General features: G+C 38.1%; 1 protein-coding gene across 1 annotated transcript in view; it reads left to right on the forward strand.

Moving 5' to 3' along the window:
• MED13 (mediator complex subunit 13) overlaps positions 1 to 13,300 on the forward strand; it is a gene marked incomplete at its 5' end in the record, with an annotated part of 54,488 nt that overhangs the window by 867 nt on the left and 40,321 nt on the right. Inside the window, 2 exons of the mRNA XM_010294529.1 lie at positions 1,128 to 1,362; positions 11,028 to 11,196. Coding sequence (XP_010292831.1) covers positions 1,128 to 1,362; positions 11,028 to 11,196 — 404 coding nt within the window. The remainder of the gene's footprint in view (positions 1 to 1,127; positions 1,363 to 11,027; positions 11,197 to 13,300) is intronic.

A 13,300-nucleotide genomic window follows, 5' to 3' on the forward strand; every position in this document is an offset into this window, starting at 1 on the left:
TGGACAGCCTGAACACGTCTGCAGCCCGCATCAGGCCTGCAGCTCCATGTTAGCAGTGCATTTTTCAATCTTAAAGTCTTTGTAAAGTATCAACTGTTGCAAACTACCTTTCGTCTAAATTGCTTCTCCTCCTGAAGGTAGGAAGGCTGCCATGTTAGGTTTAAACGTTGCCGTAATCTTTTGTGTGTTGTCATATTGGCAAGAAAAAAAAACCCCAGTGACTTCTAAGCAAATGCCAGCCTACCTTGTTCTCCCTTCTCAAAGAGAACCCGGGGCAGTGCCTCCCCTACACACCTTAAGGTGACTGTCCTCATGTGAAAAAGCAGCACTAAAACTTGGTATGGTATTGCATTGTAAATAATTCAGGAATTGTTTGTTTCCTATTACATATAGTAGTAGCTCTTTTACTTTATGAAGTCAAATGAATTTTTGCCTAGAAGGGTATTTAGTGGATCATAATGTGGATGCAAGTCTGATGTATAATTCAATGATAAAAACAGGATTTAAATTCTGAAGTTATGGTGTGAGAAATGAAAAGTGTGATAGCTCTGGGTAAAATAAGTATACTTGAGAGGCTTCCCATCTGAGATACAGAGAATATTTTACAATGGAGAAGCTTGTGAAATTTTCCAAGCTGGTAGATGACTGGAAGAATGTATGCTGGAGTTAAGATTTGCAATATTACCTATTTCCTTAGAGTAATCTGGGATTGAAAAGGTAGTGTATGCATAAGTAAGCGAAAGGAAGGATGTTCTTTGCTAAGGCGAGTGTTTCGTAGATTGGACAATTGCAGTCTGCAAATACTACATTATTGACTCGTTTTTCACTTTATTTTAAATCAAATCTGACTTCTCTCTGTAATCTTAAAGCTGCAGTGAAAACGAACAGCTCTTGCTTTACTGCAGTTATTGAAGTAGATTTTAAAACAGGGTGCCTGATTATTTCCAGTTTATCTTCTAAGGTATGCAAAACTTAGAAGTATGGTTTCTGTTAAATTTTATTGGATTAATCCTTCTTTTCTTCCTTCCACCCGCCTCTTCCTGTGCCATCATCTTGTTATAGCAGCATGTTTCTGTTGGGGATGTACCTACCCCATTGTCTGACAGTTGTTCTTTTCCTTCCCTTAGGCTGATCTAACTGGGATTAAATGGAAGCGATATGTATGGCAGGGTCCAACATCTGCCCCGATTCTCTTTCCGGTCACGGAAGAGGACCCTATTTTGAGCAGTTTCAGTCGCTGTCTGAAGGCGGATGTACTCAGTGTTTGGCGCCGAGACCAGAGACCTGGACGCAGGGAGCTATGGATATTTTGGTGGGGTGATGACCCCAACTTTGCTGACCTTATTCATCATGATCTCTCAGGTAGGAGGAAATTAATACCTTCTTTTGGTCAGTGAAAGGATGCTGTTACTCTGGGGCTCTCTTCTGCCAGCCCTTAGAAAATCAGTGCTAGGTGGACTGCTGTTTATAGACAAAGGTAAATATATTGCTACAATCTACACAAAATCATTGCGGCAGCGCAGTGATCAGACAGCTACTGTTTGTGTTCAGGTGGTCTTGGACTGCTAGATTTTCAAGAAAGAAGTTTTTGCTCCCCACTTGTTTCTGTTGTAAAAAAACCAACAAGCCTATGAATTTTGGCAGCTTCTTCACGAGAAAGCTGTGCCTGTGATTCAGAAGTGATGTCTTAAATATGTTTTGATAAGATCCCTTTTGTTGAGCAATTAGAACTTTCAAATTCAAATAGTAAACCCCATTTTATTATGTCATAAGAATTGTAGAGATCTGGGCAACTCTTGAACTGTATGGAGTTGTTTTGATTGGAAGTCAAATCATCGGTGAGAAGCCCTCAAAAGAAGGTATCTCAAACTAGCTTACTGTTTTCATGCAAGAATCTCTAAACCTTGTATTTTTATGATTTCTCTCTCGCCCTTTCCCAGCACTCTGAACCTGTACCTGCTTTCAGACTGAGCCTTTTGAAAGACTTGACAATATTTGTATTTCTCAATAAGGTTGTACTTCAAATTTGACACCTTGTTTTGAAAATGTTGCTTGTTGATCTCGATTCCTGAAGTAGATGGCTTTCTCCTCGCTATCAGTAAGGCGACAAAGTTAGGTTTTTAAACTATCTCTGTAGGTCTAGTGGTGAGACTACACAAATTATATGGGGAAAAAGTCACATAGCTCCAATTTCCTTCCAAATAATGTACAGTATTCAGATTACTGAAGTGTAAAATGAGACCAGGGTTTGGTGACCTGGTAACCAGAAATTGTTAATGCTGTCTGTGTTTGTGGATAGCTGAAGAACAAATACGGGTTTGAAGTGCCACTGGGGAAGCGGACTTGAAACAATTTAATAATACGTGGAGTTTTCATACAAAAATAGTATGATTTGAAAAAACAATTGATGCACTAAAATGATGTTTATTTCTTTGAATAATTGATTTCAAAGATTGGGATGTTGCTCGTATTCCCATCTTGTCCTGGAACTAGAAACTTTGCATCTTAAATGGCACTTGTATTGTAGGTTGCTTGATATTTTAGCGCATTTAAGGCTTCCTTACTTTGCCCTATGAATAACCTCAGTCTTGACCTGCAGAGAACATCCTTTGTATGACTGAGATGTAACTTAGACTAAATGCTATTTTGGGCCTGGGCCTGAGCAAAGACCAACACTTGTGTGAAGGTATCTGTGTAAATTTTGTATGCTGTTGGCTGGTGGGATTAAATTGAGACTAATATGTTACTTTTTTTTTAAGTGGAAGATCAAATGAAAGTTAAGACATTTGGAGAGTGCGTTTCTGCACTATGTGGCCATCAGAATTATTTGTTTGAGCAACTTTGCGTTCTCTCTTGAACCTATCTACTAGTGATATAGTGTAGAGGAACCTTTTGAAAATGATGGTGTCTTGTATCTGAACTTTTAGATCAATGTGTAGATATGCTTTTATGGAATTATTTGCTTATCGACCTGTGCAAAAGCATATTGTCCTAGGTACTTAGCAGCTCAACCTCTCTGAGGGTTTAAGGGACAGGTCACCTGTGAACATCTGCACTTTGGTAGAGGGGCTATTCTATAGGTCTTGCTGTTGGATATTTTCCTACATTAAATGCTTATCACTCATGAGACTGTTACCTATGTCTGTGTGTAGATGTATCCGACATATCGGTTTTTGCAAGCATGTTTTTGTCTCCTTTTTAATTAAAAGGAGACATTATAATCTCTTAGAGTGTGTTAGTCTGCTTGGCTCTTCTGACCAGAAGTTGATAAAGATATTAATCAGCTAGATTGTGGAGGAGATGGCTGAGGAGTGCCTGCACCTGCACTTTTTTGCTTTCCCATTACACAAAATCTTAATGTGAACCTCATGTAAGAAAGAATTATGGCTGAACCCAAACAATGTTATCTGACCTTTGTCATAGACCTAATGGATTTTTTTCATCGGTGGACAATTTCTCCTAGTAATTCACGTTGCCCTGTTCTGCCAATGATTGCTTGTTACATTTTCAATGGGAAAGATAAATTACTTCCTGGCAGAGGCTTGTTACCTGCAAAATTGATTGGAAATTGTTTGCTGCTAACGGTTAAGGTGCTGCCTCATTTAGAACTTTTCTACTGGGTAGGTGAAGTATTGTCCTGAAGAATGGGTCGAGGGAGGAGGAGCGGGGCTAAGAGGAGTCTGTTGCTGCTAGCCTGTCCTTTATCGCCTATGGACAGACTTCTTTTGGGGAAGTGGGCCTTGAAAGAACTGTAGTTAGAAATATGCCAGAGCAATGTTAGTAACTTTTGATTCTGACTTCCTTTGGTATGAAACTATGCTTGTGAAGGAGAGGTTGGTATTTTGACAGTTTTTTGTGGTGGTTTTTTTTTTTTTGGCGATTTGTAGTTTCAGTGAACAATGGACATTCAGTATCTGGGACACACCTTGGTTATCAACCTCGGGGATTTGAAATATGACAGCCTTCAAGAATCCTTTTGTCCCCTACAGAGTGCATTCCCAAGATCAGTTCAAGAGGGAATGAACAGTTTTGTGGGTGTACATCTATGTATATCAGATTAAAAAAAAAAATATCTCTCTCTCTCTTTGGCCTGTACATTCTAGAAGTTCGTTCTCTGCCCTGGAGATACATTTGAATGCCTGCTACTGGCTGTATGTGAATTCTCGTATCAAGCCTTGGATAACTGTCTTGTTGATGGTCAGGGTTTGTTGTTGCCTGGGGGCATGTCAAAAGGAGACTTGTTTAGAGATGCTGATTGATCAGTATTATTGACTTCATTCAATCATTTTTTTTTTTTCCTCCCCTATGAAGCTACTTACTATATGTAATACCAAAAACTCCCTAAGTCTGTTTCTACGTCAGCATAGCTAGAGGCAGACAAAAGTTAGTGAAATGTTATTTTATCTTCTAACAACCTCAAAGGTTATGTTTTCATTGTGGCAGTGAGGCTTGATTATAGTAATTCCTGCAAGTCAAACCTTTGAAGTAGGACATCCCTTCAAATTTCATAAGGCAATGGTTTCTCACTGCTCTGATCAACAGTTATTTTATCAGATAGGTTCGTTCTTGTTTTAAGGTGGTTGCCTGTATACTTGGATTTTTTTAAATTGGCAGTAGATGGTTTCAAACCTGAGAACACTTGGGTATGAACGATGTACAAGGCGTAGTCCCAAGGAAATGGTTACAATTTGATTAATGCTTGAGTAGGGGAACGCTTACTATATGCCTTTGACCTTCAAATTGCATCTTTTAAATGGTGAGCTATAAGATGTGTCTTTTTTGTTCTTGTGTCCATTAAATCTTGTTAATCTACTTTAAAAATTAAGTAGTTTTCCTTGTACCTGGCATATATCAAGTTAATCAGCTTTTGTTTGCCGAACAGTCTTCCTCATGCTTCTGCAAGGGATAGATATTTAAAACCAATGCTAGTCTTAGCTCCTTGCTGGGCTGGTAGGGAAGCTTGAAGGAAGAAGGAGGAAGGTCTGTGTACTGATGCTTGTCTGTTGGTACTGTATGGTAAAAACAGCAATGGTCGTGGCAGCAAAGACTTGTGTGTTGTGTAGTTTTCAATATACGTGCATTATAGATCAAATCCTTGTCTCCAAACAAATCTGTGAATTGGTTGGTTTGTGCTGATGTCAGCATTCAGTGTCTCATTACTTCTAATACAATGGAAACCAGAGTACGAGCCAGTTACCATACTGAGGGTTCTGCAAAAAAGCCTGCCAGTTGCAAGCAGTTAGAAAAGTGAGCTTTGAAAATAGTTGATCTAGTGGCTTGGCTTTTTTTTTTTTAAGTACCTTTTGCTTCCTAAGACTATTTAACTTCTACCAAAAAAAAAGGATGCTTTCTTAAAAGTTTTGCACCTCATGTTGGTATGGTGAGCTTAAGTAATTTGTCTGTGGTGGACACGTGTGTTCCTGTGTGTGTAATAAGACGGCATTATGAATGTTCCTTGCCTTGTAGTGCACTGATGCTCTAGCATTTCTTCAGTCCTCCATGTTAGACATATGGCCACTTAAGCAAAACTGCTGATAAGCATTATGCAAAAATTACTGAAGCAGTCTTTGAAAAACTTCTGTGACTTGGTGTGAGCACCAGCTTGAAGGTGATGTTTAACTTCTTTCCCTTTTGTTTTTTTCCCTCCTGACCAACATGCATGTGAAATATCTGTGGAGTAAGGTGAAAAATACTTAGTCACAGTAAATGAGGATTTTGCATCATATTATGTTGGGTGTACATACAATGTCACGTGCATTATATACCTGTATAAATATGACCAGTGACTTTGTGGGCACTAAGGGTAGGATTTAACAATATAAGTAAAATATATCTGCATACGGAATTACTCAAAGACAGTGTGGAGGAGAATATTGAAACATTCAGCTAGAGAGTTTTTCAGCTTTTCTTGTGGCGGTGCAGACCAGACTAGCCAAACTTACGTAACAAATAGTGAAGGAAAGCTGTTACCTTGTTATTCTTCTAAATGGGCAGAGCTACAGACTTACAAAAAGGTCACACTTCAAAATTTTTAATATTTAGAAAAATATCCTGCTGGGTAGAGAAAGCGTAAAACCTATATATGTCATGCTGGTAAAGGGCTAGCACTGCAAAAACTAACTTCTATTGGTGCTGAATATTTTGAGTATGGTATTTTGGACAGTAGGTCATGTTTTGGCTTGCTTCTCAGTTGATGAAATTTTCCAACTAGTTGGGATATCTAGATTCTTTTCAGTGAGTGTAGATAACAGATACAACTGTACTAGAAACAAACTTAAGTTGTTTCACTTGGATTCCTAGATTGGTATTTTTGAATTGTGTTCAGTCCCTTTTTTCACACAAAATCTGTTGCTTCTCACTTACTTCATAAGGGATATAGGCCCTCAAAATTATTTTTCAGTAAGTTAAGTGGGTAATTCTTGCTTTGAGCGACTTTATTTAATTTTAAAGTATTTGAATTTAAAAATCTGGTTTTTAGATAGAAAAATTTACTTGAAGTTTATTATGACAATACTGCATACAGCAGCACTTTCACACTACTTTGCGTATCATACTTCCTTTGTAATCTGAAGCTTATATAGGGACTTCAATTGTATAAATCGGTTTTGCATCAGTCTATTTCTATAAAACTGGCATGCTGTCAAATGTTGACAGAAAGGAAGCCTATGAAGGTAAGTAATACTTCTAAAAGATGCGTCTGTCATGATACTAAGGAATGGATTTTTTTCCTCTGTGTAATTGAAATAATTGGGTGGGGGGAGAGAATTGTAGTCCAAAGTGGAGGCTTGACTGATTTGTTTCTTTGCATGATTTATTTTAGAGGTTCATTGAGCATTAGGAAGGTACTTTTAATGGTATGGTAAACATACTCAGCCTGTTCAAGAGTTGATGCTTACTGGTGTTTTGCTGATGTGGCCAGCTATATGTTAAAATGAAGAAGGGGGAGGGTCCACATTCTGTAAAAATGTTCTTGAAAATGTAATTTTTAATACCGTATAGTTATCTGTCACAATATAAGTCAAGAAATTCAAAATTGGTATTCTTGCAAAAATATAAAATTAAGCAAAGATCTGTGTATTTGTAGCAATCTTTTATTAATAAGTTTAATAATTTGTGATAATTTATAACTAATTTAAAAATCAGTAAAAATTAACTTTTCAGGTGGATGTTCAGGTGGACTGTATGAAGAATGTAAAGTAGAACATAAAAGTACTGAAAGCAAATAGCCTCCTACAACTGTTTAATTAATTTGGATGGTGGTAGTATCCAGGAGGTATTGACTGAGAAAAGTTTGTTATTTATGTGTAGCATGAAAATTGTTTTTTCCTGGAAACTGTTTCCATAAATTCTTCCTTTCCTGGTAATTTTTAGCTTCATTTAAGGGAAACTCTCTGCTTAATATATGGTGTAAAGAGGGAGGGAACAAAATTAGTTATCGTGGGATGATATGTATGTATATTTGTTTAATGGATTGACATAAAAGTATGTCACAGAGGAGTTGAGTGGTTTGGACAGCTAAGAGGACTTATCAAAAATGAAATATTTGTAACCTTCAGGTTCCCAGAGCACTTTTGTGGATAACACTTGTCTGAAGTGAAATTGTGGCCTAACGCCCTCTTAAAATGAGCCAGCAACTTATTTTGGTGTATTATCACTATCAGATTGAACACTTGAAGTTACTGTGTTTAAGAAAGGTTAGAAGACAAAAGTGCCTCTTCCTCTACCTCTGTTCTTAACACAAATTGTACAAAGTAAATATATTTTAAGTAGGAGGGTTTTTCTCAGGTGGAGAAGCAACAATTTGAATGAAGAAGAAAAATAGTTGGGAGATGTGAGCAGATGTCATATTTCTCTCCTTCCATCCGCCCCCCTAAAAAAAGGTGGGGGAGGGGGACAGTGGCTATATAGACTTCAGAAAGACACAGTACACTTACGGCTGTTTTTTTGCATGAATTTGAATAATGTTCTGAAATGAGGGTATCTTTAACTGTCATCTTTTTTAACCTTCCCTTTCTATAGCAAGATGCACTTCAGTTTGAACAGGTGGTCTTATTTTGGGTACCAGACGTTCCTCCTGATCAGTAGGCATGCTTACAGCACGCTTTCTTTTTTAAATATTAGAGTTTTAATTGTAGTTTCCATCTAATGCCTTACGCTTTCCCCAAATAATATGCTCATCTAAGAGCTCTCTCTTTCAGCAATAAACTCTTAAGACACCTAAGAGAGCTCTTAAGAATTACGGTCTTGTGGCAAGTTCATGCATGTAAACTTTTGTTCATCGCTTGGTTGTCAGTACAGCTATTAATGTTAAATGAAATACCTAGCACTTTGTAGTGTCTTTAGAAAATTGAAACCTCACCTTTATGTCCATAGTATGACCATCAAAATACAAGCTTTGAATTACACTTCTGTATCTTTGCAATTTCAGCATCTTTCTTCTCATTGATACACTAATATGTCGAAACAAAATTAGGCATAAAGGCTGGAAATGGCGCTTTCTATTTCCTCTTCTAATAGGTAATTGATGCAGGGGATGTTCTTAGAATGATTTTTTTAAATTATGAGAGCCATATAGAAACCAACTATTTAACCTTTGAAATGGTGTGGAGTTTATTGTGCAGTTAAAGTCCAGTATCATTAAGCTTTGTAGTTAATGTTTGCTGTATTGAACTGCTTGTTTGCCACCAGTTGAGCAGTATGTGCTGAGCAGCAAAGCTGCCTCTAGGATAGGGCTGCTCATTTGTGTATGTCTACAAATCTCTGAGCTGGGGAAAAAAGCGTCCTCTTGGCACAAACATTTTATACCCTTTGACTTTGGACCTTTGTTGCTTTTTGTTACAAGCTACTTGTACGATATTTCTTTAGTGAGTTGCTGGATTAGCTTCTAGCTTTATGGTTTTTAAAAACAAGTTTTTGCTGAACTTCAAAACTGGAATAGGGTGATAGGGTGGGAAACTCACGGTGAGGTCTCTTATTTGGGAAATGTGGTTTCTTGCTTTTCCTTGTCTTTACCAGGAAATTATTTTCATGTAGTGATTCATCTGTAATGGTGTGCACCTCTTCATTTATAAATGATGGGGCAGGTCTGTTTACTTTTCTTCTGTCGCTCAGAGAAGGATACCGGGACTAATTTTCTTTAACTCATAGTACTGATCTTGAGTGGAAACGCACTTTCATTTGTGTGGAATCTAGCAACATACAAATATGGCCACCACCTCCTGGTTGCGATAGTATCTTGAAATTCCTTTTTCTGTCGTCTTTGTCTTAAAGACTGTTTATTGTAATGATCCTTAAGTGTGGGGTTTTTTTTTCTCCCCTAAACTAAACTCTTAGATGTCTGGTTTTCTGCATGCTCTCTAATTTAAGGGTATTGAGACTTTAGTTAATACTACTGCAACCTTTTAAGCTTGTAAGTGGCTTCCAGATAAAGGTGAAGGGGCTTATTTCAAAGGGAGATTTAAAATGTAAGGACTTGGCTGTATTACTGAGGTTTTCTGACCATCGAGCAAACCAGTGGAAAGCTGTTTGAACCAAAATCTCTGTGAAGGAGAGGTGAACAGACAGGTTGCTATTCTAAGACCTGTTGTGCGAAACTGAGTCTTAAACCCAGGCTTCGCTTCTTGGAGGTACACAGAGAAGGCATGAGGGGCAGTGAATGTGAGATATGAGCAAGCTGTTATAACTTGGAGCTCTTGAGTGGGGGCTGGAGCAGATGACCTCCACAGGTCCCTTTCAACCTAAATTATTGCATGACTATCCAGAGACTGAGGTAAAAATATGTCTCCTTATCTATGTCAGACAGTCTTCTAGTGTCTGCAGCTAGCTGGCGTATAAAAGCAATGGCTTTTATAAGAATAACTATGCTAGGTTAGCCCAAGGTGACTAGTAGCAGATCCTCAGGGATATATGTAAAACATGATATACAAGGAATTGTAGGCATAAAGATAAGACCTGGTTGCCAGCAATTTAGGGACAAAATCTCAGGTTTTCTTATATTACCCTGCCTATTAGTGTGTTGCTGAGCATGAATGGTTGGTCTTGTTTATATACTGAGAGATACCGCAGGAACTTTCAAATGTCCCTCATCTTCCTTGTGTAATGTAATTGTAATGCCATTGTAGTTCTTTGGACCAGGGCATACACTTCTAGGGCCCGTAAACTATGTTTAAACAGTGATTGTGTGCCAGAGTGATTGAAGAGATAACAGCTTCTTGTAATGAATCTTGCTTTCTGATTTGGCAAATCAACTTGGCTTGTGGAAGTTGGATTCCATGACTGTGTTTCATTTGTGGGGCACATAAGATCTCAGCATTTCACTTCAGAATCCTATCAGTATGAACTGGGCTTTGTTTTTCTACTTGCTGTTTTTCTCTTTTGTTCTGTGTATAGATTGGAAAACAGGACTAGCCTGCTTAAGATATCCTTTCTTATTTTGAATTAAAAAGAGAAATTGCAGTTGAGAGTCTTCCAGGGAGAATCAGGTTGCTCTTACCAGTTTTCTGAATCTGGGTATTCCCCCCGCTCCCCCCAGCAAATTGATGAACATTGAGGGTCAGTTGATCAATGATATTTGTGCCCAGCTTTCTTCAGTCAGTAGCTAAAGACAGTAGGATATATTAGAAGTTTGGCTTTGGGCAATTTATTTTTAAGCATAATTGTCAGCTAACTCTTCAGTGTCAGTAATTCAGACTACCCAAAACATTATCCACCTTGCAGACAGATCAGTATACAGTGATCTTGTAGGCTGAAATATGTAATGTACTGGTACTAGTTGTTTCCTTCTGTGTACAAATAGCTGTTGAATCTCTTTTCTTGTGGGAGATGAGATACTTTTATAGCTGATGACCTTTAACAGTTAGACCATTATAATGTGCGTGGAGTTACTGTATGAATGTTACAGGCTTTGGTTGCATGTTATGCTGTGAATGTCTTAAAAGCTTGTGGGAGAAAAAATTATATTGTGATATGTGCATGAAATAATAGGATGGGCTTCAATGCTAATTTTATTTTTTCCCTTTGCCTTATAGAAGAAGAAGATGGTATTTGGGAGAATGGACTTTCTTATGAATGTCGCACTCTACTTTTCAAAGCCGTTCACAACCTGCTGGAGAGGTGTTTAATGAATCGGAATTTTGTACGCATTGGGAAATGGTTTGTGAAGCCTTATGAGAAAGATGAAAAACCTATAAACAAAAGGTAGGATGTTTTATTTTGCTTTATTAAAGAAGTTACTGAGTTTATTTAAGCTTTGTGCTAGAAGAAACATTTAATTAAGAGCACTCTGTTTATGGTTTGTTTGGGAATCTGGATCTCTGATCTTTCTTGTTTTTCTGCCTTTTTGGCGTTCTTCAAAACTTCCTTACAACGAAAGGAAGTAAGCTAAAGGTAGTAGGCAGTCTCTTCTGTACTGGTAGTCATCTACAGACTGCGAATGATAGGGATGTTGGAAAAGAAGCTAGAGTCTTCTAGAAATGAAGAAAAGGATAATTGTGTGAAGAGATACCTGCTGTGGACTTGCCAGTATAGTGACTGGGACTAATTCTGATTGTAAATACTAAGAAAGACTCATTCTTTGAGCAAGCGGGATCTAGAGAGCTATTTACAGGCACCATGTGAGGTTTGGATAAAGTGCATCTTATGGGAGATGTTGAGAAGAGAGTTTGAAATGTCAGCTCCTGGTCAGAGAGAAGGTTGTCTGGGAATGCTGGTGTGAAAAGAACACATGTGGCCTCCACACTGAGGGGGAGGATGGTGAGAAGAGAAATTTTGATCTAAATTGGAAGGATTTCTCATGGTTCTAGGCTGGTTTGACGTGGTCTGTGTTGCCTAGCAATAAACAATGAAATGAATAAAACCTAGGTTATCTGGAACAAGTTTAGTCGCTGTTCTCAAATCAGCTTTTAAAATCCAAAGTAATGTAAAGCTTAGACGATTGAGGGGCGGGGGGGGAGGTGTGTGTGAATATGTATGTGTTAAATCTTGCATGCAGGAACTTTTGAGATCAGTGGCTTTGCTTTTTGGATGTGGAATTGGCCATTGTTGGCATCTTCTGCAATAAATTTAAACTTGAAAGAAAATTAGAGCTGTTTTGGAGCAAAAGAAGCAGAAGCACATGTTCGTGTGTGTTCCTATTAGTAGTTGTGAACTGCTGCTTTTAATTTATGTATAAACTTGTCCTTTAGTTCTAGGCATCTCTTTCTCCACCCTGGTCAGGGCAAATGTTTCCTCTCTGGGGTGTCCTTGTCCATGCATTTCTTCTGTGTGTTGTTGTTATAAATCAATAGTAAAGAGTTTACTTTTAACTGTTCAGGCCAATATTGTCTTGGCACAGTCTGGGCTTTCCTCGTTTTTTGAGGAACTGGTTTTCCAAATTGCCATTTGAAACTAGCATTAGTTATGTCATGGTATCTCTTACAGTAATTCTATAAAGCTCTCTACAGCAGCTGGAAAAGCTGATGAAAGCTTTTAAAATAAAATAGCAGTGTTTGTTTAATTTGGAGACTTTGATTCTTTTTTTAAGAAGGTCAGAAGGTCAGCAGGCTTGATGAAAATAACCGAAGGAATTGTGTGCTTAGCCACACAACAACTTCATCATAAGTAGTGCAGAACTACTGGAAAAATATGTAGAAAGATTTACACAGATGTATGTAAAAGAATGTCTTTGTAGAGAAATGTCAATGTTTTGTACCAGACAGCTCGATACCATGTGATATTCTGAGTACTGGCTTTTATGAAATGGAGTGAGGGGAATGGTTAACAGATGTGCATACTCTTGGCATATTTGGCTCATCCGTTCTAGGAATATCTGTAATTTGGATAATCTATACTCTCTGGAAAGTTAAGCTGTTCAGAGGTATGGGTTCAGACCTGTGCTGCTCCCAGCAACTTCCTGTGGAAGAAACCCAAACGATTGAAATAGGTGCTTTGTGATACCGCCTCTGTAGCTAAGTGTGTCACTCTGTGATTCTGTGATTGAGGAGGAAACGTCAAGTGGAATGGTTTGAGTGGATTTTGGTCTCTTGTATAAACTGGAATACTCTTCTAGCCACAGGGACATTTCTCCTTTCTCAAATGTTAAGCATGATGCTGCTGGAAAGCATGAGGCCCTAACTCAACATCGAAGGATTTGCATCCTGCCTAGAAGATGCTCTGAATGTTGCAGCTAGGGTGCTAATATGTTTCTTACCAGACAACTGCTAGTAAGGTTTAGTTTTTGTTAATTGTAGACAATTGTAGTACAACTGTAGACAACTTTTGCCCCTTTTTCCTTCCTCAGGATCCATTTAATCAGCAAGACCTA

Source organism: Phaethon lepturus, unplaced genomic scaffold (genome assembly GCF_000687285.1).
Source record: "Phaethon lepturus isolate BGI_N335 unplaced genomic scaffold, ASM68728v1 scaffold30799, whole genome shotgun sequence".
Taxonomy (NCBI): Eukaryota; Metazoa; Chordata; class Aves; order Phaethontiformes; family Phaethontidae; genus Phaethon; species Phaethon lepturus.